This window comes from Carassius auratus, chromosome 44 (assembly GCF_003368295.1).
Source record: "Carassius auratus strain Wakin chromosome 44, ASM336829v1, whole genome shotgun sequence".
Lineage (NCBI taxonomy): Eukaryota > Metazoa > Chordata > Actinopteri > Cypriniformes > Cyprinidae > Carassius > Carassius auratus.
Window position 1 is genome coordinate 7,242,748 of NC_039286.1, and position 27,935 is coordinate 7,270,682.

Genomic DNA, 27,935 nt, shown 5'->3' on the forward strand with positions numbered 1-27,935 from the left:
ATTGCAGCATATTGAGTCCATCTTTGCAGTGTGGATGTGTTTGTGTGTTTAAGGGCAGCGGGAGGCACCTGTAGTGCTCTTGGCCTGAGCTGATGATGGGCAGCTTAAAGCCCCGGTGACATTTAAATGGCTTCCTGCTGCTGACAGATTCTTGTCTGACAAACGGCATTAGAGACACAGGGCTCCAGCCTTGACCCAGTCCTCCCAGAGTCAACAGAACAGTCTCGCGTTGCAGGACAGCTGCAATTAACACATCTGATCTCTCTCCTCCTCCCCGCCCCTCTTTTAACACCCCCTCTCTCTTTCTCTTAGAGACCGTCATTCATTCTGCCCACATTATTCACCATAAATAAGTTGCAGCTTCTGGGGGAAGTAGTTGTGAATGCCATTGCAGCAAGCCATTCAGTTCTATACAGCTGCTTTAAGGTCCTTGATCTTACCATGAAATCAAATGCTTTTTATAGGCTATCACAAATCTGAAAAACGCAGTTAGTGGTATTGCTGTCTATTGCTGTGTTGAATTGCTATAATATATATGGGCATATATATATGGGTATATATATATATATGGGCAGCCATTTATGATGTGGTGCCCGAGGAGCAGTTGGGGGTTCAGTGCCTTGCTCAAACATTATACACCCAGGATTCAAACCTACAACCTCAGAGGTTCAGAACCAGCGGCTTAACAGAGTGCACCACTCAGTCGATGCAGCTTTGGTCAAACTACTGTACTACTGTAATGTTGGCACATTTACATGAAGGAGGTTTTCCTCTCCCTGTATTTGAATGAATTGACTTTTTGCTAGTGCATGAGAGCTGTGTTCATCTTTGCCAGTACCCTCAATACTCCATCATCTCTCTTTGACTGTCTTCCATGGCCTGTGTTCATTTCCTCTCAAGTGATTTTAAGCCTAAATCTCCATTAAGCTCTACACAGTTGTAGCTAATTGGGTTAAATTATTAAAAAAGAATTACAGTTCATTGAGGGGTTATTATCATCCTGTTAATTAGAGTATGTTCAGATGACATTTATTTAATGCTTATGAAGGTTTTTTTTTTTGTTTGTTTTTTTTGTGGCAGTGGTATTGAACACTTTTTGTTTTAATCCAGCATTACGGGCTTCATTTGTATGTTTGTTTTTTATTTATTTATATATTTCTTTTGGCACACAGGCCCACCCTCTCCACCTCGTGATCTGGTCTACACCCTCAAACAGTCCACGCTTATTCTGGAGTGGGCCGCTCCGAATGACTCAGGTGGCCGAGGGGATCTCACCTACAGCATAGGCTGCCGGCGATGCGTCGGCCCCCCGCGGGCCCCTCAGATGCAGTGTGAACCCTGCGGAGCCAGCATGGGGTTCGTACCACAGCAGAGCGGCCTGACGGAGCGCACAGTTACCATCATGAACCTGCTGCCCAACACCAACTACTCCTTCAGCGTGGAGGCCCGAAACGGCGTCTCGGAGTTACTCCCCAACAAAAGGTTCTACACACAGGTCAACATATCCACCAGCCTCCCAGGTATGTTCTCCGTACAAAAATTACACTAGTATTTACCTAGTATCGTTCCCTGTTTTCCAAATAAAGCAAATAAAGTGCATCAGTGAGCCACAGTTCACTTTTTTTTATCAGGATAAAACTTGTTTAGCAAGAGACAGTTGAGTAAACACTGTCAAATAAATGTTAGTGCTGCTTTTTCACATTGCAGCTTTTGCATTTGTCGGGGTAATGTGGATGGAGCATGCTGGTTTCATGTTTTTGTCTGTGAGTGGTGTCATGCTCCTAATGTGGGTAGAGACCGTATTTGAGGACACTGTCCTCTCTCAGTAATACTGCAGCAGATGCTTTCACTCATCTCCAAATGAGGTTGTGACAAAGCAGCTTATTCATCTTAGTGCTTCTCAGTTTCATTGCATCCTGGTGTCATTGATTTCTTTCCATACCATGTGGGATTAAAGACGTTCATGTCATCTTTACTGAAATCAGAAACAGTGGTCAGTGGTTGTTTTATTTTGGATTAATGGATTCATAATGGTACACATGCGTATTATTAAAAAATGCACAAAACATTTACCTTTTTTCCCATTAATTGAGATGGTCCTTTTATTGTGGCTTTGTGCTGAACAACAGAAACCATACAATTACAAATCCACTATTAGTGGATTATGTCCCTTTTAAAGTTGAAGACTAAATGTTCTGCACATAAATGGAGGTTATAGAAATAATAGTAATAACAACTCTTTTTTTCATGACTATGAAAAGGTTTTTTGTTTGTTTGTTTGTTTGCTTGTTTTTTTGGCCTTGACTTGGCCACTTGATGTAAAAAAAATACTTTTGCTAATGTTGGTTTTGTGTTTATTTTGTGGGCTCATAACTAAAAAGACTGATAATAATGAATAAACATAGTCTCACTTGCATAATGTGATAATGTCTATTTTTAGAGTAAGACTATGTCAAAAAAACATGTCATTTTACTTCTAGAATGCACCTTGTTTTGTTTGTGTGTATCTGTGAATCAGGTTTTGCGTATATAGTGGGGATGACATTAAGCGCCCCCGTAAGGATAGTAAAACCTGAAATTACCTCCATCCAATGGTCCCCATGAGGTAAATGGCTTATTTACATAGTAAATAATGTCTCAATGCAGAAAGGTTTGTGTGAGGGTTTGTTTAGACGCTAGAAAATATCTAGTACACAATGTACACAGGCTGTGTGTACATGTCGACCCATGAGCACCCAGTCCATTTTTAGTGCTGACCAATTACAAAAGTAAGTTGTATAAGAGCAGCATCTGGAGTCAAGCAGGGCTTAGTGAACAGCTGGTGTGGGTTTGTGTGACGGGTCAGTTCCATAGAGTTTGCCACACACACTCACACGCACACACACACACACAAACACACACACTCACACACACACACAATGTAAACAGTATTATGTAAATGCCAGGTACACACATTTCGGAAATCAATTGGAGTGTTAGACCCTCACCTATATCATCAAATGCCTCTACAGTACAACACAACCCCCAGATTAACACAGACCCGCTGAGCCTCTCTCTCTCTCTCTCTCTCTCTCTCTCTCTCTCTCTCTCTCTCTCTCTCTCTCTCTCTCTCTCTCTCTCTCTCTCTCTCTCTCACACACACACACACACACACACACACACACACACACACACACACACACACACACACACACACACACACACACACACACACACATATACATACTGTGGAGAGCCACACAGGCTCACCCTCACATCAGCGCTTGCTCAGATCCTTCAATGATCCCAGAGTGCTGGAACACAAAGGCTGAAAAAAGCAGCGCAGGAGCTGCATGTTTATTAATGGAGGAGATCTCTTTCATCAAGACTTTTACGCACTCAGATTTTGCTTTCCATTAAGAGTAAATTGCAGAGCGTTTATTTGGCACTCCACTCCTGCGCCTTTCATTATTTGATAGTCTTTCCAACACAATTGCTTTCTCTCTGCCAAAAATGACTCTTTCTTTGTCTCGCACACCTTTTCAGTAGTCTGTTTTCTCTCTTTCTTTCTCTCCTTTTCCCCTTCAGCCAGAGCCCAAATTAACTTTTTTCCACACCTGCCAAAACAAGTGAATCGAGAGCATTTGCCAGCGCATTTGCCAGCCATGAACCTGTTTCTATAAAAATAAATTCAGGACATATATTAGGATTTCTTTTTTTTTTAAGAACAAATAAATCATTACCTCTTTTTAAATGTGTAATAGATATAATCATTTATTATGTATTAATGAATTAATTGTTTAATTTGATTATTATTTCATATTAATTTTAATTTGTTAATTTTGGACCTGGGTCTCGGCTATAAATCATATTCCTCTGAAACATGCCATCCTTGTTTTTTTCTATTTTGCTTGAAGTTGTGTGGGTAGCCATAACACAAATCTATAATTTATATGTGTATTGCATATTCTAACTTCATTTTCCTCTGTTCTCCTGTTCCGTTCTCAATAAACACATCATTAATCTCTCCCTCCAGCAGCACAGGCTCAAGGTTAACTGGAGCTCTCAGAGGAAGTGCTATTACTTTATTGTGATGTACAGTCTCGGAGGCAGCTGTGTTTTTGAGCTTTGTGATTAGAGTCGGGTGTGATTGCAAGCCAACACAAAGGAGTTTAACTGACTAGAGGCTGAGATCAGTGCTGCACGTTTTGAATGTGCACATTCTGTATTTATTGGCCCTTTGTTGAACTCTCCGCGGAAATGAAATATAAGCATTCTGATCATTCTGAGAGCAGTTTGCAGCAACCAAATCGGGTCACATGGCAGCCATCTCAGTAAAACCCCCGGACAGATGTGTTATGTGTAGGTGTTTCTATGGCACGCAACTACTGCTCCTGTGTACTTGAATAAGGAAAGACATTTTAATTCTCTTCAATATTTTCAAATAGCTGTTACATAGTTCAAAGAAATTTTAACACATTTCATAAATTTTAATGGATAGTCCACCCAAAAATGAAAATTCTGTCACCGTTTTTTTGACGTTCCAAACCTGTATGACTTTCTTCTTTAATGTGGGAAACAAAAGAAGATATTTTGAAGTACATTGTTAACAAATCCAAAAGTTTCTGTTCCCAATGACCTCCACTGTATTTTCGTAAAAGGTAAAAATAAATTTGAAAGAAATGGCAAGTAAAACATTTAAATGAACAGGAAATTTTGAATTATAAAAACTTTAAACTTACTATAATAATATTTGTTGTATTTTCAACTTATTTTTATTTATTTTTTTTATTTTTTTTCAGTAAATACTGTGAATGGTTCAGTTATATGAAATGACTGAAACTGTGGTATAATATTTTGGTCATGCTGCCCATCTCCACGTTTTGATTTTAGAAATCCCAAATTTGTATTACATTTTGTCGAACGTATAATGCAATAAGCTTAAATTAAACAGCTTCCCTTCTTACTATATGCACAATAATCTGAATTTGCCAGAAGAAATCAGTGAGAAATGCATATGCAGCCATAAACAAACCCACAAAGGTTAACAAGTGTGTAAAAACTTTGTCTAATCACCTGTGGAGGAGATCCCAGGCTGGAGGAGTTCCTGTCCCCCATGGGACCTCCTTCCCTGTGGCCTTTCAAGAAAAGATGCCAAGCAACCTCTACTTTCCAGCCGAACCTCCCATCAGGGTCTGCAGTGGGCCGATAAAGTCCAGCCCAAAGCCTCCTTGTCGAATACAGGGAAATCCATTTGGTCAGGGTGCACTTCTCCTGGACCTGTGGTCTTAAACCCTACACTGGCTAAGAGCCAACGCTGCCGGCTGTGAACCATGCGCTGTAAAGCTCCACAGACCCTCTCTGTAGCCTGGAGACACCATGGGCCCTTATCCTAAGAGGAAGTTTAATAGTTCCCATTGGGAGGGCGAGAGGAGGGATTGGCTAACAGGTTTAGTTTAGGGTGGGGGTGAGAGTGTGCCCTTGCTGTCACCAATGCAATATTCATAAAGGTCAGTGGCTGTTTTATATTATATTGTCTCAGAAAACACCAAGGGCCTCAGTCCCTTCATGCTCTCTGCTTGCATGGAGCTCTTCACGGTAAAGTGAGATGGCAGCGAGGTAGACTAGTGTTTTTTGACTTGAACACAGATACATGAAGAGAGACCATGGAGATCGCATAAACACTGGCTCATATGACAGCTTCAACATATAAGCTAAGCCCTGAAGGTACAAGCAATAAAACTTCCAATAATCTCAATGGTACTAGTGATAGACTGATATATTGGACAGGACAGTTAATCGCCTGAGATTTGGCCACTCTGAGACCCAAACAGAAGTGTGTATGTTGCACTTTCTGCTGAAAGTCTTGTCGAAAGATAACATGCATTTCCAACACTGAATGAATTTTTGCCTAAATCACTGTCACTGTTCTCGACAGGTTCACATACTGTAGATGTGAGCAGTAAGTGAAATTAATGTGAAGTGACGTGTGGCCAAGTATGGTGACCCATATTCACAAAAACACACACCGTGAACACGCAGGCGGAGCAATGGGCAGCCATATTGCTGTGGCACCCGGGGAGCAGGGTTCGGTGCCTTGCTCAAGGGTCTGACCTCAGTCCTGTTATTGAGGGTGGAAAAGAGCGCTGATTATTCATTTTATGGACATTATAAATTTTTTTCATAAGGTCCATGAAATGTTATTAAATAAGCATGTTTTAATCTTGGATAATCCAGTGTATTAAACAGGTAATCGAATAGGATAAATTACCTTTTATCCTAAGTGCCTCATACACCATTTAATACAGAACATTTTATTTGAATTTATTTATGTCTATTTATGTTTGATTGGTTATGTCTATTTATGTTTGATTGGAGCTAAACAAAATATAAATGTTCATAAATATATTTATTTATATTTATTTTCTAAATATAAATATTAGGAGGGGGAGGGGCACAATATATATCAGCCGATGATTAATACGCATTTCGTCATTAAAGCCGTTTCTCTAATCAGCAGTAAATTCCATCAGGTGCGTGATTTCACATAGAATGCTATTAAAGTTATAGCAATTTTTTTATTATATATTATAAACATACAGTCACACCACCCAGGCCTTGGTGTATTTGAAAGTTGGTTTGTGCCACAGTACATGCTACAAATTAAACTAAACATCTTCTGAGGCATTTTTCCCCAAAATTAAATCAATATGAATTTATAAACTAAAATAAATCTGATGGCATTCCAACCCCTATGATTTGTAAAGGCTTTTTGTCAGCATGGATGAGAGACTTATTTTTTTGCTGTATTATCTGTGGTAGATAAACAACTCCATCTGCTACATGAATGTGTAAGAGCTTCATTCAGAACAATCGCCCATGACACATAGTATTTTTGTAAAGTGCATCATACAACATTTAATACTGTGGATCTGAAATTTTGAGGGTAAATATATATTTTGAACCAGCCATGAATAAGACCCAAACAAAGAGTGGGCAGATTTGGGTCACATCTTCTCTCAGATCTTCGTTTGGACAGCTCTGCTTTGATCGATTGCAGCTCTTTTACACCAGAACACACTTTCCAGAGTTACTCAACAAAGCCCCAATGTTTTCACGAGTGTGTGTCAGAGGGAGACTGGCTGAGGGGAGGGGTCAACGTGGAGGGATTGACATTTCAGTATCTTCAGAGGATTTTGTTTAGCTGCTTTAGATGGCCGAGGCCTGTGGAGCTCTCTGGGGTCTGGCACCTCTGCGTGCCTCAGCAGAGGAAGAGTGGGGTGAGAGGGATAAGAGGATGATATAGGGCGGAGGGTGCATGTGTCTTATCCAAACAATGAAAGTCATTTGGGTCGATGGTTGTTTGGACCCCAGAAACTAAATATCTTGTTTTGTGTTTCACAGAAGAAAGAAACTCAAGTTTGGAACAACTTGAGTGATTAAATAATGATAGATGTTTTAGTGTTTTAAAGTGGTCATTAGCCCTATTCGGATGATAATTGTTTCTCAGGGGGACGTAAGTGATTTTCACTAAATACATATTTATTACTGAAATGCCTGAAAGTATTAAAAAAATTAATTCTTCATAACTGCTCCACCACAGCGTCTGAAAGCAGAAAAAGAAGAAAAGCACATAAACATTCAAAATGGGTCTTTATTATGGCAGCAGCAGCAAAATAATTAAAAAATGTGTATTATTATAAACAGTTCTGTATAACGCATTTAATTATTTAACTACAAAATTAGTTAAAAACTTAATTTTATTTACAGCAGACAATCATGTGACTGACCACATGAGCAGCACTTTCCCAGGTTCATAGGATCACAGAACTCGCTCTTCCACTGTGAATAAATCGCCATCCAAATCCATGAGTTTTATCGCTGAGGTGATATGTAAATTAATTTGTATATACGTCCACATGAAAGACTTCTAGAACTGTACTTACAACTGTTCTCATACGAAGTAAAAAAAAAAAAAAAAAAGAATCAGTTGCAAAGACTTGTATATTAAAAGACTATAATGAAAGTCTTTTACAGCAATTAAATAGTAACATTACAAAATGAATATAGTAACAGTTTAAAAAAAGTTTTACACTTTTTTTTAATTTAAAGTTTTAAAGTGCCACCTATATTCTGTTGTATTTTCAGATAATAGAGCTTGAATTAAGTTTGTGTTTCATATATTAGACATCAGTCTAACTTCCTGGTTGTTTTGAAGCACCTGCTGCTTGACGCAACCTTCCAAAGAACTCAGCATTAGGAAGTTTATTTTAACCAGTTTTCACTCTCAGAAAATAGCACAAAGCTGTCACTGTCCCCTAAAGTAAAAACGAAGGCTAAAAGAAACATCGTATTAACCGTTTTTGGTACAAATTAGTACCTTTTAGTACTTTAAAAGTACACATTAGTCCTTTAAAAGTATATACTGTTTTAGTACCTAAAAGGACAAATTATTACCTTTTGAAAAGTTACACACTAAAAAATGTTGGGTTAAAAATAACCCAACTTGTAACCCAACTAGGGGTTGGTATAGCACCTTCCCATCTATGGGTTATTTCAACCCAACCCATTGGGTTAAAATCCTGTTGGGTTAAAAGTTACCCAACAGTTGAGTTAATTATTTACATTAATTAACATCAGTATTTTTATGAAAATTTACTTAATACAACCATATTTTGAAACTACTTTGTTGTAACTTACAGATTTTATTTTAATATGCAAGTAACACATTTACAAATATATTTTAAAATATTTGATTTAAATGTACAAGAACATGTAAAAATACAACTGACATTTTCAAGATGTACAAATGTGTCTATTCATATTCATATCAAAACACACAAATGTGCAAATACAGTTCACAGCTGTGGCCTAATGGCTAGAGAGTTGGACCTGTAAACCGAAAGTCACAGGTTTGAGTCTCGGTACTGGCAGGAGTTCTAGGTGAGAGGGAGTGAATGAACAGTGCTCTCTTCCACCCTCAATACCCATGGCTGAAGTGCCCTTGAGCAAGGCAGTGAACCCCCAGTTGCTCTCCGGATGCTGGATCTATAGCTGCCCACTGTTCCGGGTGTGTGTTCACTTCTCACTGCTGTGTGTGTGTGTGTGTGTGTGCACTTGGATGGGTTAAATGCAGAGCGCCGATTCCGAATATGGTCTACCATACTTGGCAAATATTACAACTTTCAAATAAAATGAACATATAATAAAACAAAAAATAATCATAAAATCAAGTAATAATAATAAAAATATATTGCTGGACCTACTGATGATCAATAAAATATTATTTTTTTTATTGATTACTATGCATTGTGATGATGTTTCATTGATACACTCACTTTACAAATGAGTGAATTTAAATGAGTTAAAAGCTATAGCGAATTTAAATTGGTTAAAGTGATAATTCACCCAAAAATGAAAATTCTGTCATCATTTTTTTTTATTCAAAATATCTTCTTGGAACTATTTGTATTGTACAACGTGTGTCTTGTACAAAATAAATAAAGGTGACTTGACTACACAGGGCACTGTAATTTTAAGTGTTGCTTTTACTTACAGGTTGAATGTCAATGAAGGACAACTTCATTTCCGTGTATGATGTGCAGACCATTTTTCCATTTGTGTGGTATGGTGCAGATGGCAGGAAGGGTTTAAAGACAATTTCTGCACGAAGGCCTAATGACAAAAGTACAGAGATTTTACAGACAAGAAAAAAAAACAAAAAAAAAAACAAAGCCCAGTTTAAATTTTTACAGTCTTTGTGGGGATCTACTATCACTTGCACTAAGAGACAGACTAAACCAGTTTTCACTCCCTCCAGAAAATGTGGCTATATTTGTGGCTAATGTGAGTAAATTTTCCCACCCTATACCCCAAACTGATTTTGACTTGTAGGGAGGAACAAAAGTACACTGTAAATGAAAGGAAGCTTTGTTGGACGGAATGCAACAATACACTTATTTCACCTCATTTGTCCTTTTACATCATTTTAAAATTGAAAATATATGTATCAGTGATTTAAATAGGATACTTACCTTGAAATGTTTCAGTTAACAGGCAGAAATTCTATTGTTGCCTTTTTTCCTTCACGAAAAAAGTCCATTGTCTAAAACATAAGTATAAACACATTTAGTACAACACATTTAAAAAACATGTCAATCAATCTAGCTTCATAAGAGAAACTGCTGTAATTATAGGGTATTCCAATAGATGCATAACAATATGCAATATGAATACGTTAAATCATAAAAACACTTTTACAGGACAATTAATTAGTGCTGGTGCGCTGAGACGAATATGACTTCTGTTTTTAGCTCCCCTCTTAAAGGTTAGTTGTAGGAGTAACGTTATGTAAATTTGGGGCACTGGTATAAATTTCCCCTGAAAGAGCGGATTGCCTCACGACTTCGCGCTCTACTTTCGTCTGGGTTTTGAACTTTTATAACAGAAAATTGCAGGTTCATTCAAACGATTCTCGCGGAGTCTGTTCTGTCGCATGACTGATGTGTGTGAGCTCAGAGCTCGCTCGAGCAGCTTCTTTCACTGGTCCGAGCCGATAAATGGTCCGTGCGGCTTTTCTAACATTTTTATTAACTTTTAAGTAATACTTGTCTAAATCTTTTAGTGTATTTATACTGGCGTACAAACAGGAATAGCATTAATTTACAATCGATATGATTATCTGGGGGAAACAAATGGACTAAAGGGAATTAAAACTTTTTTAACGTATAAAAAACAATAATTAACGTATCCGACACATTACTTAATGTTGTGACAGTTATATACATCATACGATTATATTAACAGTTACTTACCCTTCATAATCATGCAGGCTGCAGCTGATGTCCGCGCTGAGTCTCTGACTGGACCGTTAAAATTTGAACAGGAGTGAAGCGGGAAACATATAATTTAACCCAACAGTTATAACTAAAAATAACCCAACGACGAAAAGAAAATGACCCAACAAATTTTAAGATAACCCAACGCATTGACCCAATAAGTGTAAACCAATGGTTGGGTTAAAAAAATAGTTTTGTACCTTTCTTCTGAGATACCTGACCGTTATAGTCTGACTTCAACTGACTGACCAATCAGTATCTCAAATGTTTGTTTCTCTCTCCCTCCTCCACATCCATCCTTCTGTCAAAAGTGACATGCTCTCAGAACCTAAAATCTTCCAGCTCAATTCAGAGCACTTCCATGCATTTGCTCTGGAGTGTACATTACCGCACCCTCTGTCTCTCTCCCTAACAAGGGAGCTGCTCTCTGGGTCTGCTCTAATCGGGGAAAATGAGAGAGCACAAGGCTCCAGCAGCTCTAAAAGAGATTGAGTCATCACCCTCCATTCAGCGCCACACTCATCCAATTTGGCCCCCTTTGTCACAGAGTGCAAAGGATTTTAATTGGTTGCAACGCAACATCTTTTCCTCTCCCTCCGCGAGGGCTTGCTTTTACCGGTTTAGGTCTTTGTGGTAATCACAGATGTTTTTGTGAGCTTGTTATATGGCATGCAAGGAGTTGGCTGTTGGATTGAGCACACACATATGCGGCTAGACGTCCTTAGATCATCAGAGTGTTGCAAAAAGCTCAAATCAGGCTCTCAAGGCAGAGGGAGGTGTACCAATGCATGAAAGGAGATGAAATACTGGCTCTGAAATGCCCCTTTCCTCTTAGTCTCATCCTTGTAAGTGTTAAGATCTTTAGTACACTGAGTGTTAGAGCAGGGTAATATATTTGCAATATACTGTAGTCATGATTTTGATGATGATATAAAATTAGGCAACATTGTGAATTAATGTGCACTTTATTTAGCTATAAAGTTTAAAGAGCATGTCATTAGATTAGTTTTTCCATCCTTCCTGGTCTGAGACTCATGAATATTACACTGTGTAATAAAGTTTTATGCTTGAGCTTCACAGATGTTTAGTCAACTCACTCATTTCAGTTCAGACATTTTGCTTTGAATATATTTCAAACTTGGTTTCAGTTACTTGCTAGTCAACACACAGATAGTTCATGGAAGTCCTAGCATTGAATTCGACCACTATTGTTAAAACGTTTTGGGTCCGTAAGCTTTGTATTAATTTAATTAATAATAACACTTTTATTCTGCAAGTACAAATTAAACTGATCAAAGGTGACAGTAAAGACATTTATAATGTTATGGAAGATTTCTATTTTGAAAAATGTTGTTCTTTATAATAAATCTATTTATCTTTTTTATTTATTGGAAAACCCACACACACACACACACATATATATATATAGATTAAATTACAATTTAAAATATTTTAAAATAGAAAACGTATTTAAAATCATAATAATATTTTACAGTATCACTGTTTTATTTTTATTTATTTTTTTATGGACACAGTGCAGCCTTGGAAAGCATAAGAGACTTCTTTCAAACCCATTTACAATACAAAGCCAAACTTTTGAACGTGGTGTATTAAATGTTGTATTAAATATATTTATATAAGTATGTAGGTAAATATTTCTGTTTATTCAAATGTATTGTGAACTGTGTGGAAAATTGCCTTAATTGTTTTAATAAGATTTTTAAATTATATTTGATGTTTAAAATATGAATTTATTATTATTACCATTGAAATCGTCTTGAATAAACACATTTCTTATGACTAAAATAAGTTTAATAGAAAACACATTAATATTAATATTTGTAAATCTCAGATATCATCAAAAAGCAAAAAAGCAAAAAAAAAAACACAGTCCAGCCCTTTTGTATATGTTTGTTTTGTGTGTCTGTTTAATAAAAAGTTCAGAGTTGCAGTTTTTGACAGGTATTATGCATGCAGAATGTGTGTGGGAGTTGTTCGGGATGCTTTGTGTCTGTGTGTGTGTGTGTGTGTGTGTGTGTAGCAGTAGGGAGTTGATGAGTTCCTCTGTCTCCAATCCCACTGCTCAGGCAATCTTGTGATGAGACCGATGGCCTAATGCTTTGATTGACAGCTGTCTGTCATCTCTAGGGGGAGATAACAGTCAGACAGTTTCCTATTGGTCAGACCACCCCGTCTATGGTTCTTTTCTTTGTAGTCAGTGCTGAATAAATGCTTTGTGTGTGTGTGTGTGTGTGCGCGGATTTCTTTTACTCTGAGCTTATTTTTCTTCCTTCACAATTCAGTCTAACTTTGCTGCACTTCACATGAACTCTTAGAGCTTAGTGTGTTGTCTGCCCTGTGCTGTCGGGTTGTTTTATGCTCTGTCTGTAACTTACAACATTGTTGCCGCTTTGTGTCTGGAAAATGAAGTTCCTTATATTTCTGTCAGCCACCTCTCACTGTGTTTTTCCCCTTTTTCTTTTACCTCTCCTTATTTCCTCTCTATTTTTAAGTTGGGAAAATAATACGCTTCTAACATTGAATGTTTCTGCTTGCATATCAGGAGTATTTTTGTCTAGAATGTTTGGATGGAAAATAAATAAATACAAACAAACACACTTCCCCTTTAATTATTTACTTAGTGTTTATTTCTATCCTAACAGAATCTGCTGTTGCAACCATGAATTTAGTAGCTCTGTGGAGATTTCAAAATATTGCTCTGTTCTTTTGAGCCCCACACAGCAAGTGTGTTTTTTTTATTTTTTTATTTTTTGTTTATTTTTTTTATGAAAACTTGTGTGAAAACACATTTATTTTTGTTGTTTGGAAGTAATGCAGAAATTGAATATTGTATCTTTAAGGACAGTCATAATTCTAAGTTAAATAAATCAGATTTCTATGATGATTAAATTTGGAATTCAATGCGAAATACCACTGGCAAATCTAATCCATTTATTCACATTTATCTGCCTTTTGTCTCTGTTTGCTGTTTCTGCACTCATTCTTTGCTTTATTTCTTCTTTCTCTTTTTTAAAAAACCTTTTTCTCCCATTTATATCCTTTTCCTCACCATTCACTGTTTTTCACTACGCTTTCTCGTTCCCTCTCTTCCTCTCCTCTTCCTCATCACTTCCTCTTCCTTTCATTCCCCCTTCTCTCTGTCCCAGGTGTACGAAGGGTGATGTAATATCATTGTTAAGATGAAAATGTATATGTCTTGCAGGCTTCAGAAAACATGTCTTGTCTCCCAGGCATTTTTATCTAATATTAATCCTAGTACTGTGTTTTTAGGATATTGTCTTGCATGTTATTTTATTCTTATTTTGTATTTATTTATTTATTATTCTTATTTTTTTTATTATTATTATTATTATATATATATATATATTTTTATACTCTGTTCAGCACTTTGGTCAGCTACACTGTGTTTAAATGTGCTATATAAATTAAATTTACTTACTAATTTAGCATTTTTAGGATTATTTGCAGCCTTGTCAATGGATACTGCATCTCTCTCTCTCTCTCTCTCTCTCTCTCTGGGCCATATAATACACTATAATTTCATCTCGGAGACGTGTTCTGTCTTTGTGCTGGCCTAAATATCAAATCCATCATGGTATTAACGCAACTGTCTCTTAAAGGTGCTGTAGGGAACTTTTGTAAAAACATATTTTTTACATATTTATTAAACCTGTCATTATGTCCTGACAGTAGAATACGAGACAGATAATCTGTGAAAAAAATCAAGCTCCTCTGGCTCCTCCCAGTGGTCCTATTGCCATTTGCAGAAACTCCATCGCTCCGGGTAAAAAACAACCAATCAGAGCTGCGGTCCGTAACTTTGTTTGTGTTCAAAATGCAGAAAAATGTATATAATAAGCGAGTACACCATGAATCAATTTTCCAAACCGTGTTTTTAGCTTGTCCTGAATCACTAGGGTGCACCTATAATAAGTGTTTATATTCAGACTATTTTAGATCGCTTCGGGGGTACCGCGGCGGAGTAACCCAGTACCCTTTGTGATTCTTCATAGACATAAACAGAGAGAAGTAGCTCCGGCTACAATGTTCTTCCGCAAGACGCAAGCAGTTCTGTTTATTAACCGCTAGAGCGTCAAAAGTTCCCTACCGCAGCTTTAAAGGGAATGGAAGATGAGAGATTGGTTTATTGCACGTTACGCCCAAAAAACACAGATTACTCATTAAGAGAATAGGGACAACCGTTTAGACCATGAGCCCGGGCCTGCCAACCGTTTATCCGTCGTTAAAATAGGAAAAGTGGATTTGGACATGCCCTGAGTGCACCTGTGCCGTGCGCTTTACACTTTGCGTTTAGATCTTTAAAATAAGGCCCTCTCTCTCTCTCAATATATATATATATGATATATATATATTGTCACGGGGTGAAGAACCACTCGACAAGAGGCATGTGAAATCAAAAGCCCCGGAGGGTGGGTTTATTGAAAAGTGAAGGGTGCCTGGTGAAGTGTCCTGATCTGCTTTCCGCTGGTTGGTGCTCCCCGTGTGCTCTCCGTGCTCCTCTGTGCCAATCAAGGGGAAAGTGGGTGTCCAGACGTGCTCCAAAGGGTGTAGGCTGTCGGTCACTCGCTGCTTTCTGTGGGGATAGGAGAGAGGGGTTAGTCCAGCTTTGCATTCTCTTTGAGAACCCCTTCTCAGTGCAACATGTGCTGCTTTTCACTGTGCTGGCTGATGGGGAGCAGCTGTGACCGATCAGCCGGTGACGAGGGCGTGCAGGTGTTTTGGTTTGGTTTCCAGGGCGACGCTGATTCCTCTGGGAGTGCTCGTCACATCCCCCCCCCCCTAAGTGTCGTTCTGGTCCTGCGAAGACATGTAGAAAGTAGGGGTGAGATTAGGGGAGGGTGGGGAATGACCCCTGACAGACCTGCATAAGCTGTCCAGATCCGGGAGAGGCCATCAGCGTTCGCGTTGGCGGCCCCAGCTCGATGGCGGACTTCGAAGTGGAAGTCCTGGAGCGCTAGGAACCAGCGAGTCACCCTGGCGTTGGTGTCCTTGGCGCGGGCCATCCACTGTAGGGGCGCGTGGTCGGTTACCAGGGTGAACTTGCGGCCCAGGAGGTAGTACCGGAGCTCCAGGACTGCCCACCTGATGGCCAGGGCTTCCTTCTCCACAGCGGCGTATTTCCTCTCGGCGGGGGACAGCTTCCTGCTGATGTAGATGATCGGATGCTCCTCACCTTCCTGAATTTGGGAGAGGACCGCTCCTAGTCCTGTGTCGGAAGCATCCGTCTGCAGCAGGAAGGGGCAGCTAAAGTCCGGGGCGCGGAGTACCGGCGAGGACGTGAGTGCTGCTTTCACCTGGGAGAAGGCTTCTTCCGCCGACGGGGTCCAGCATACTTTCTCCGGCTGCCCCTTCCTGGTCAGGTCTGTCAGGGGGGCGGCTAAAGAGGAGAAGTTGGGGATAAAACAACGATAATAACCCGCCAACCCCAAGAAGGCTCGTACCTGGGTCTTTGTCTCCGGTCTTGGTGCGGCGTGGATGGCCTCAACTTTCTTGTCTTGCGGCCGGATGAGTCCTCGGCCGACTTGATAGCCCAGGTACTTGGCCTCAGAGAGGGCTAGGTGGCATTTTCGGGGGTTGGCGGTAAGTCCAGCCCGCCGGAGCTCCGAGAGCACCCTCCGCAGACGATCCAGATGTTCGTCCCACGCCTCGGAGTGGACCACGACGTCATCCAGGTAGGCGGCCGCGTAAGCTTGGTGAGGCCGCAGGAGGATGTCCATCATCCGCTGGAACGTCGCGGGGGCCCCATGTAGGCCGAAGGGAAGGGTCCGGTACTGCCAGTGGCCACTGGGGGTGGAGAAGGCGGTTTTCGGCTTGGCGGCCTCGGAGAGCGGTACCTGCCAATAGCCCTTGGTTAGGTCTAGGGTGCTGATATACCGGGCCCTTCCTAGCCGGTCCAGCAGTTCGTCCACCCGAGGCATGGGGTACCCGTCGAATTCGGAGACTTCGTTCAGGCGGCGGAAGTCGTTACAAAAGCGGAGGGTGCCATCCGGCTTTGGGACCATCACAATGGGGCTGGACCACGGACTCCGGGATGGTTCTATTACCCCCAACTTTAGCATCTGTTGGACCTCTTCCTCAATAGCCTGCCGACGAGCCTCCGGGACTCGGTAGGGCCGTTGCCTAACGACGACTCCTGTCTCAGGCGGTAAGTGACCGGTCCAACCCTCTCGACGACCGAGTAGGGCCCCTTCCAGGAGGCCAGAAATTTGCAGGCGGAGCTGGGGACCAGGACCATGACGCGGTCTCCCGGTTGGAACTCCCGTGGCTGGGCTGTCCGGTCATAATGACGTTGCTGCGCTTGTTGGGCCCTGGTGAGGTGTTCCCGGACTAACGGCATCACTCGGTCGATCCGTTCCCTCATTTGCCGGACATGTTCGATGACGGTACGATGCGGGGCCGGCTGCTGCTCCCACGCTTCCCGGGCCACGTCCAAGAGGCCCCGGGGTTGACGGCCAAACAGGAGCTCGAAGGGGGTGAAGCCAGTTGAGGCCTGGGGAACTTCGCGGATCCCGAAGAGCACGTAGGGGATCATGAGGTCCCAATCCCGCTTGTCCTCCGCCGCCACACGTCTGAGCATTTGCTTGAGGGTCTGGTTAAATCTCTCTACGAGGCCATCAGTCTGGGGGTGATAAACAGTGGTCCTCAACTGCTTCACCCGCAGCAGCCGGCAGAGGTCAGCCATTAGCCGGGACATAAAGGGGGTTCCCTGGTCAGTCAGGATCTCTGAGGGGAGGCCGACTCGGCTGGCCAGCAGAAACAGCTCCTGGGCGATGGACTTTGCGGTGGCCTTCCGCAGGGGGACTGCTTCTGGGTACCGGGTGGCATAGTCGACGATGACCAGGATGTGCTCATGCCCTCGGGCAGACTTCGGCAACGGCCCCACTATGTCCATTCCAATCCGCTCGAAGGGCACCTCGATGATAGGCAGCGGGATGAGCGGGCTGGGGGGAGGAGTCCGGGGCGACGTGGCCTGACAGGTCGGGCAGGCCTGGCAGAACCGCTTTACCTCGGCGTCCAGGCCCGGCCAATGGAAACGGTCGCGGATGCGTTGGGCAGTATTGGCTGCCGCGAGGTGTCCTGCCATGGGGTGGGAATGGGCCAGCTCCAGAATGGTCTCGGTCTTGGCGCGAGGCACAACTAGTAACTTTTTCTCCTCCCCCCTACGCTGGGCGACACAATACAGCAGGCCATTCTCTACGACAAAATGTGGGAGAGGGTGGGGCCGGGGGAGGACGTCCTCTCCATCCACGACTCGCACCTGGCTCCAACAGTGCTTGAGTCGGTCGTCCTCCCGCTGTTCCTTGGCGAAAGAGCCCCCTCCAGCGGCCTGTTGGTAGACATCATAAAACAGATTAGTAGATTGGGAGGGGGCCTCACCTTCTCTCCCACTGTCGGAGACGAGCAGGGCCGGTCGGCGGCGGGGTCCAGGCGGCCGCCTCGGTCTTCGACGGTTCCCCTTGGGGCTGGCAGGCTGGGTAGCGGCGGACAGCAGCTTCTCGAAGCCGGGCCAATCCCTTCCAAGCAGTACGGCCACCGGCAGGTCCTTCACTAGGCCTACCTCCACTGGCCAGGTGCCTTGGGGGGACGAAATGACCATTTCACGGGCCGGTACTTGACGAGTGTCTCCGTGCACACAGGTAATCGGTAGGAAGTTTTTCCGGCCGCTTCGCGGGGCGCACAGCCGCGCCTGGATGAGGGTGACCGCACTGCCTGAGTCCAGCAGGGCCCGGAACCGTCTTCCATCCACCCTCACATCTGCTTCGGGGGCTCCCGCCGGCACCCGTTGGTGAAGGATGCAGCCTGCCAGCCAGGCTCGCGGAGGCGACGGTGGTTCGGCACTTGGCATGGGCTCATCTCGCGGTGGGGGAACCGTCGGCCTGCTGACGGGTCGCGCGGTGCCTTCGAGCGGGCGTCGCTCCTGGACCACCCTCCGGGGGAATGGCGGCAGCCGGTCCCCTGCCCCGCTGGGATGAACGGCATCCGCCAGCTCGATCGCCTCCACTAGTTCCCGGACGTCACGTGGGTCCCTCATGCCGACGGCCTGTCGGTGGGCGCGTGGTAGTGCGCGCAGGAGGCGATCGACCACCACTCGTTCCGCTACCTGTGTTGGTGTGGGGTTTCCTGCCAACAGCCAGTGCTGGGCGAGGCGGCTGAGTTCGGCTGCCTGGGCACGGGCTGGCACCCGGGGCTTGTATTCCCACTCGTGGAACTGCTGGGCGGCACTTACAGGGGAGAGGCCCAGCCTCGCCAGGATCTCTCGCTTCACTTCGACATAACTGTCGGCACTCGTCAGGGGGAGCGAGAAGTAAGCCCTCTGTGCTTCACCGGTGAGTAGGGGTGCCAGCGCACGCGCCCACTCGTCCTCTGGCCATCCCTCTCGGTGGGCAGTGTTTTCGAAGACCTGAAGGAAGGCTTCCACATCGTCATCGGCCGTCATCTTGGGCAACAGACGGGTGGCTTGTGCCCGAGGCTCAGGTAGCGGAACGCGCTGGGCCGCGGCCGCCCGGACGGCGGCGAGTTCATCCTCCGTCCTGCCCAGGCGAGTGGCGAGGTGTTCCGCTATTTGCTGCTGGCGGATGCTAACCTCAGCGAGGCGTTGTAAGACGTCCTCCATCGCGGGGCCGCGCGTGCCGCCTTCCGTGGTGCTGCTGACAGAAAGCAAAAAAAAAATTAGGAGTTGGGGCGGCGACCTTGTCGGTGATTCCTCACTGTTCTGCCCGCATTCTCCCGCAACTGTCACGGGGTGAAGAACCACTCGACAAGAGGCATGTGAAATCAAAAGCCCCGGAGGGTGGGTTTATTGAAAAGTGAAGGGTGCCTGGTGAAGTGTCCTGATCTGCTTTCCGCTGGTTGGTGCTCCCCGTGTGCTCTCCGTGCTCCTCTGTGCCAATCAAGGGGAAAGTGGGTGTCCAGACGTGCTCCAAAGGGTGTGGGCTGTCGGTCACTCGCTGCTTTCTGTGGGGATAGGAGAGAGGGGTTAGTCCAGCTTTGCATTCTCTTTGAGAACCCCTTCTCAGTGCAACATGTGCTGCTTTTCACTGTGCTGGCTGATGGGGAGCAGCTGTGACCGATCAGCCGGTGACGAGGGCGTGCAGGTGTTTTGGTTTGGTTTCCAGGGCGACGCTGATTCCTCTGGGAGTGCTCGTCACAATATATATATATAAATGTTGAATTAAAAGTATGGTTAATTATGGTTCTGAACATTTAATTCAAAGTGTTCACTTTTGTGCTGTGTTGATGAAGAATTTCAATCCTCATCCTCATAGAGCCCTGCGATGGGTGTGTGTAAACAGTGTAATACACACACACTTTCACCCTAACTGCAAGGTTAACTCTAACTTGGAGACATCTCATGCTCTGCGCGACTGCAGTGATATAGGAGTAGCAGATGTGTGTATGTTTGTGTGTTATCATGCATGACTTGACTGTTTGGTCTCGTTCTCCTCTGCCATAGGTGATCACATTTCACCCTACCAGAGTATTGCAACCCTGCATCTCTTCCTTTTTTTCACTCGCTGTGTTTCTCTCTCTCAATAAGTCAACATTGTATCACTGCCAGTTGGCAGAAAACATCGCTGTAATGGCTATGAAAGAAAATACTTAGAATCTTTTTCTTTGTTATTTTCACCCAATCTACTCTTTTCACACACAGCAGTCCTTTAAGTGGATGTACTGTAAGTATTTAACAAAAGCACGATTAGCCGGAAGTAGTCGCTGCAGCGGTGCGAGTCAAAGACTGCAGAGCCAATAGAAGGAACTCTCCAGACAATAATGAGATGACTGAGGATGAGAGAGAGACTTGCACACTTATTCACCGGAAGATGTCCTGAGGGAGTAACGTGTGCCTGCCTGCACGCTCTGATAGTGCACTGCTCCGTGCCAAACTGAGTTTCTAAATCGCCCCTGCTGAAAGAATCTGTGGCTCTGCCATTGGAAAAAAAAAGCCATGTTGACTTTGCCTATAGTGCAATACCAGCAGCTCAAGAAATCCAGTAGCTTTTTTACATTTCTAGTTTTCATTTTAATAAAAAAATATATAATTTAATACATTTTAAAATTTTAACAATTTCTGTTTATCTTTAATTCATTTTTATTTCACAAGCAACAATTTTGTTTTAACATAAGTGCGAAGAAAAAAATCACTTATACATGTAATATATTCAATTATATGTATTTAATAATTTCTTTGTGTTTAGCATACATAAAATGCTAGTTTTTTAAAACATAAATCTTAGCAAAGCAAATGAATCAGCTAAAATAATCCAGAAATGTTTAAAATATAATTTCCTCAAATGGTGATCATTTTATACATATTTTTAGTACTTCAACTTAATTTTTTCTTAGCTATAGTTGCCAAGACAATGCTTTATTTAATATTTGTTTTATTTCTGCTTTATTTTAGTTAGCATAAACAACATTTAATAGACTTTTAGTTAAGTTAATAGTAACAGCACTGTGGGAAATGAGAATCAGTGTTTAAAATGTTATGTGCACGTTTACCTAATGGAGTGTTTGTGTGTGCTGTGAATGCATATGTATGAGTGTTCATGTGTGTTTGAAAGGTTCACATTTAGTATAACACCCTAACCAGTCTTACAGAGGTCAGTTCAAGAGTGCTGTCCGATTCAGAACTTTGTAACCTTCTGTTTGGCTTCTGCAGTGATGGAGTTACAGTACATTCAAAGCAATTCATCTCCTTTCTCATTTCCTCCCTCTTGGATGGGGTCAGGCTGCCAGTAATCAGTGTCTCCAAGTGGATTTTTGTTGGAGTGGGAGGCAGAGCAGCAGTTTTGAGCTCTTTATACATCATTCATTATGGCACATAAGAAACAACATCCTGGACTAGAATTGGAGAGAAGCTTCTCTTACACCCAGTACAACCCACAAACAGTTATGCTGTACCTCTCATCCCTCTTTAGATTATAAAACAATTTATTAGCTTGTTTTTTTTTTTCCAACACATAACTCTCTGTGGAGTCCAGAAGTGTGAGACCACATTAAAAATCTGGAAAAGTTTTAGGATATTTCTAGGTCATCAGTAAAATAATTTGACCTAGTGAACTCCAGAAAGCATCGTGTGATCTCACTTGATGAACAAATTCTCCAGCATTTGTCCAAATGTACATCAGTTTTTACACAAACTTGTCAAGTTCATTTAGTTCAAGTTTTACGCCCATTAGAGCAGGGTTCCCATAGTACTGAAAAACAAGGATAATCGGACAATGTAAAGAGTGGGATTTCTGTTCCTGAAAAAGTAATATTTTTTATTTTATTTTATTTTATTTTATTAATGTTGCGGTTTGGCTATAAAATAATTATTCTTAAATATATAAAAAAATGTACCAAGCTATTGTGCATTCACATTCTTGAAAAAATAAAAATAAAAACCTAAATAATCAGTTTTTTTTTTTAAGGGTTTGATTTATTTTTCCTAAATCTGCAGTATTTAGTGTCCTCCATTCATATTTTCTGTGACTACTCAGGCTCTTCTGTGACTTGTGTGTTACCACATACACACTGAACTGTTCTAGTTATGTGTGTAATCGGAGTTCATGTTTGGTTTTTGTCATTTTGTTTCTTCTCTACACTACACCTGTCAATAAACTGGCATACAGGCCAAAAATAGAATGAAGGAGAGGCCACACATCTGGTCAGGATTGAATTGTCCTTAAACAGTGTAGTCATTAAGCTGTCAGCCGTCTCGCTCTGCATGTCACAGTACAGATGTCCGTGAACTTTAATGAGCAGTGTAGCTGTCACTTTTTCTGAGATCAAAGAGTTTTTCCTGAGATATCTTAGTTTTATTTCATGTCAGTGTCTCATGGGATGTCTGGAGAATCGAGAAGCAGGCCGAAAGAACAGACTGAATGACAATAACTCTCATGCCTTTGTTATAAAAGCTTCAGACACATGAAGAGGACAGATATGGTCTTTGATCAGCGCCCAGAATTACACTTTAATTATGAATCGTGGTATACATGAAGATATGACAGAAACTGTGTGGGTGTGTTTTTGTTAGCATGTGCCACTGTATGTGAAGAAAGAACAGCAAGCATTAGGGCTTGTTTTGGTTGTTGGTTGATATATGCGAGATTAAAAGTTGACATCTTAGTTGTCCATTGATTGTTTCTGATGTGATGGAGCTGTCAGCCTTCAGTTGGGGCTTTTGAGTGGCAGCTCTCAGCTGTTCTGTCGTCTGTAATCATCTCTTAATCAGAACAGCAGTGGAGGATGGGCAGGGAATGCACTCACACAATCCAACTCGCTCTGTTACATGAAGACAGTATGTATTTTGAACACAACAGGATATAGTCTTCCAGTTTAGACAAGGATAACCGATGCATCTGAATATGCCAACTTCTCTACTATATAGTAAGCTAAAAAGAATGTGATATGAGTAGTAGTATGTCCAGATTTTATAAAACAGCTGGCAAAAAGTTCCCAGATGACCTACAACTTATGACGGATTCTAAATAGTGTATACAAAGGTTGCTTTATTATACCATTAGGCTATGGAGAGGATTCATAAATGGTTGTGTGCTGATCTAGTGGTAGGTCACATGACAGTACAAACATGGCGGGTGTATTATGTGTAGATTACATTTGTACTACACAAATTCATAAAAATAACATATTTTTATAGTTGCAAAATAAATACTAAAAAAATAAAAAAAATAATAAATAAATAAATAAATATGTATATATATATATATATATATATATATATATATATATATATATATATATATATATATATATATATATATATTATAAAAATAAACAAATATATATATATATATATATATATATATATATATATATATATATATATATATATATATATATATAGAAAAATATCTTAATATTTCATGCTTCATTTCATTGTTTGTCTTGTTTCATGCGTTTGCTCATAAATGTTGAATACTGTTTCTGAAGTGTTGAATTTGTGCTGGTTGTATCTTGGAGTTTGTCTAACCAGCATTGAACACAAAACGGTTGGATTTAGCATTATTCTGACAGCAGGAGAAGGTCTTAATCAAATCTTTATCAGCATGTTCAGACGTCATCATCATCACCAATCTGTTGCACACGCAGGCAGAAGAAGTTCAGCTCACAGTTCTCTTTTAATTATTTACATTTTCTCTTTCTGTCTGTCTGTTTAGCGCCTTCCCAGGTTAACGAGCTGCGAGCGGAGAAGGTTGAGCAGCGCAGTGTGACTCTGGCTTGGAGGGAACCCGTCGTGTATCCCAACAGCAGCCGCACTGAATACGAGATCAAATACTATGAAAAGGTTCGGTTACATGCACTGTCCTCTCCACAAAGCAGTAAATCTGTTGTTAACCTGCATGTGTGTACAGCCACACTAAACGGCAGGTTCCCACAGGCCTGTAGCTCATAGATCATTCTGTCAGGTGCAGCAGTGCTTCAGAACATGTAGCTGCCAGACACTGATGTCTGTTCAAACTCCTGCCAGCACTGAGAAAAAAACAGAATACACGATAACATATGTATAATGAACACAGTTATGTTCACATTCAAACTCTTACACAGATTATAGTTCATAAGCACATAATGTAATGCAAACCACTTACATGTTATTTTGCTGTCGTTTTTAATTAGAGAAAGGGAAATCAAGGAAAATCAATGAAAATCAATCCAAACATTTCTGACTCCGAATAGAGAAAATCTTGTTCGCTTTAAGATCTCATGTAAATTTAGGGTGTCTTATTATTATTATTATTTTTTTTTTTTCAAGTAAACCCTTAAGGCAAGTTTTTCTTATTAGTTAACTTCTGATCATTTGTTTTATTGTGCATATAATAAACATTGATTTATTTTTTTTTTTTTATTAAAACCAGGGATTTTAATTAATTGTTTAATGAAGATTTAAAATTTTAATATTAGCAAGCTTTCATAATTTACTTTTGATACTTAGTTTTTATCTATAGATTTTATAGTTTCACTTGTTGTTTTTTCTAAATAAAGTTTGTTTCTGGAAAATTGTTTATATTTGTATATATATTTAAATTGTCCCTCGGTTAAATTCAATTAAATTAAATTAAATTTATGCATTTAGCAGACGCTTTTATCCAAAGCGACTTACAGTGCATTCAGGCTATCAATTTTTACATAGCATGTGTTCCCGGGGAATCGAACCCCCAACCTTGCGCTTGCTTGCTTGCTAGCGCAGTGCTCTACCAGTTGAGCTACAGGAACACTTGACTCAGTTGTCCTGTGAATTAAGGTAAAAAATAAATAAATAATAAAAATTAAAAAAAGGTACGCTACTGTTCATACATTTGAGGTCAATGCATAAAGACATTTGTAATGTTACCAAAAAAAAAAAATCTTTTAAATGAATGCTGTTCCTTTGAAGTTTATATTCATTAAAGTATCTTTAAAAAATGCATAATTTTCCACACACAAATATATAAATATATTAAGCAGCAAAATTGTTTTTTACTATTGGTGATAATAAGAAATGTTATCAACATATTAGAATAATTTCTGAAGGACACTGAAGACAAAAGACAAAGGCAGTATTATTCCAGAAATGTTTAAAATATTATTTCCATCACTGTCATTTACTTCCATAGACTCTTTGGTGGTTGTTTTCTGGACATATTTCTGTGTTCCTTCAGGACCAGAAAGACCAGCGCTATTCCACAGTAAAGACGGCTGCCACCAGAATCAGCGTCAACAACCTGAAACCGGGCACCACCTACATCTTCCTCATCCGCACCTGCTCCAGCCCAGCACTTTCATCTCTTTCCTCCTCTCCTCTTTCTTCTTCTTCCTCCTCCTCTTCCTCCTCTTCTTTGTCTCCATCTTCGCCTTCTGCTTCCTCTTCCAGCCCTGTGGCAGCTGTGTCGCCCCCTTCGCTTGACTATGGGGCGTACAGCGCACCGCTGGAGCTGCAGACGCTGGTGGAACGTGAGTGTCTCTTTGTTTAAGAAGAAACAATGAATGTGAAAGGAATGTGTGGTGCAAAATTGTTGTAAACTCTACCTTTTTTTATTTCATGTTAATACACAAAACATGTTGGCTTTACAGTAAAACAATGACTTTAAAGAGCAAATGCTTGCTGTCATCTTTAATTTAAGAGGACACATTCATATTGAATGAACACTTAGGAAGGACTTTCACATGTGACCTCACCCTGCTCCTTCACTGTAGCACTCAAGTATTTGAACAGCTTTAGATTATGCAGAACAAAGCTGCAATCTTTGGTGCCTGGTTGCAAACCATTCGCTCCTCTCTGCTTTTGCTCTTAACAGCTTGGAGTTTTTCTCAAATGTGAAATGCTCCACTAGATTTAAAATGATTGATTCAGTCAGATAGTAGAGAATTTTTAACTTCTCAGCATTCAAAAAAAACAACAACCTTGAAATGTATGTTATGAAGTCATTTTGATGCTTAAAGGTGGAGCATTTTTGTTTATCTGAAGGGACCTCGTAGTAAAATTTTAATGTAAAATTATATTTACTAATGAAAGTCTGATATATTATATTATATTATATTATATTATATTATATTATATTATATTATATTATATTACGTAATTATCATTCATTGTGACTTCAAAGTGTTATAATCAGGACTGTTAATATTACAATATTTTATTGTGAATTTGTAGTACTCATATTTTTCGTAGTATTTGTTAACATATTAAAGAAAGACTGAAAAAATGGGCTTTTGTGATTGATACTTATAGCACAAATTTAAATAAAGATAAATATGAATTTATGTGTATTTTATATACAATACTGTTCAAAATATTTTTTTTAGCATTAAGAAATTAATGTTTTTATTCAGCAAGGTTACAATAAATATATTAAAAGATATTTACATGGTTACAAATATTTTTCTTTTAAATAAATGCTGTTCTTTTGGTATCACAGGTACCATGAAAATTTTAAGCAGGACATATTTAACGTAATAATAAGAAATTGTTCTTAAGCAGAAAATCAAAAAGTATCATGTGACTCTGAAGACTGGAGTAATTACTGCTGGAAATTCAGCTTTATTTCACAGGAATATATTACATTATAAAATAGATTTATTAAACAGAAAAAAAAACACTTTTTTTAAATTGTAATAATATTTCTAAATATTAATCTTGTACTGTGTTTTTGATCAAATTAATGCCTCCATTGTGAGCATAAGTGACAAAAAAAATCATACAGACCCTATTCAAAGTGCTCCATTTCACAACAACAACAACAAAACAAAAAACATTTAAAAATGCAGAACAGAATAATTCAATAATACTCTAAGCAACTTTCCTCACGATTTATGGGCTTACAATAATCTTGTATGTGTAAAGATGGATTGTTGTCCTGATGTCCTTGTATGTGTAAATATGCAAAGCTGGTGACAGTGTTTTGCTAGAGGGCTATATTTCACTCGTTGAGTTTCAATGATAATTACATTTCGCCAAAAAAGCAATGCGGGGCCATTTGGAGGAAAGTCGTAACTTTTTAACTTATAAAAATGTATTCCCATTAGGATGCTATCAAAATAAATAGGGAAAGACTTCAAAGATCAATCTTCTTGTCAAGCTCCAGTGCTTTTAGAGAACTGGTAATGGCTTGTGCCATCATGAATACTAACCAAATCTTTTGTTTGTCTTTGTGTGTGGTGGTGCAGTGGCCTTGGCCTCTAGTGAGCAGAGTCCTGTGGTGATCATCGTGGTGGTTTCGGTGGCTGCTCTCATCATGTTACTGACTCTTGGAGTTGGATTGCTCATCTGGAGAAGGTACAACTGCTATTTCAATGCTTTTAACAAAGACTTAACTCCTCAAATGCTTTTTTCATTCAATGCTTGTGGAAATGCAGAACATATTCACAAAGTTATCAGTCATGATTTGGTGAAAATGATCCTTTGAATCTTCAAATCTAGCCTGTCAAACATGACTGTCTCGTGACAGTTTTGTTTTTGGCGGAACTATCCCTTTAACTGAAATAAGATATGGTTGCACATTCAGTTTCTGCTCTATAGTGGGTCTCCCTAACGGCAGCCTGACAGTTGCATCAGGAAAATGTTTCTTCTCCTTCCATGGTCTGCGAAATCAT

General features: G+C 40.7%; 1 protein-coding gene and 1 long non-coding RNA gene across 3 annotated transcripts in view; one reads left to right on the forward strand and one right to left on the reverse strand.

Annotated features, from left to right (window-relative positions):
- Window positions 1–27,935, forward strand: part of LOC113062315 (ephrin type-A receptor 7) — a 128,199-nt gene that overhangs the window by 80,934 nt on the left and 19,330 nt on the right. For both annotated transcript variants that reach the window (XM_026232074.1, XM_026232075.1), the window contains exons 5-8: window positions 1,173–1,520; window positions 24,023–24,150; window positions 25,502–25,793; window positions 27,510–27,618. In XM_026232074.1, the coding sequence (XP_026087859.1) occupies window positions 1,173–1,520; window positions 24,023–24,150; window positions 25,502–25,793; window positions 27,510–27,618 (877 nt within the window). The remainder of the gene's footprint in view (window positions 1–1,172; window positions 1,521–24,022; window positions 24,151–25,501; window positions 25,794–27,509; window positions 27,619–27,935) is intronic.
- LOC113062316 (uncharacterized) lies at window positions 9,422–10,287 on the reverse strand. The gene is made up of 2 exons (XR_003278520.1): window positions 10,014–10,287; window positions 9,422–9,654 (listed from the first exon to the last, which is right to left on the reverse strand). It is a non-coding gene; the product is annotated as an uncharacterized LOC113062316 (long non-coding RNA).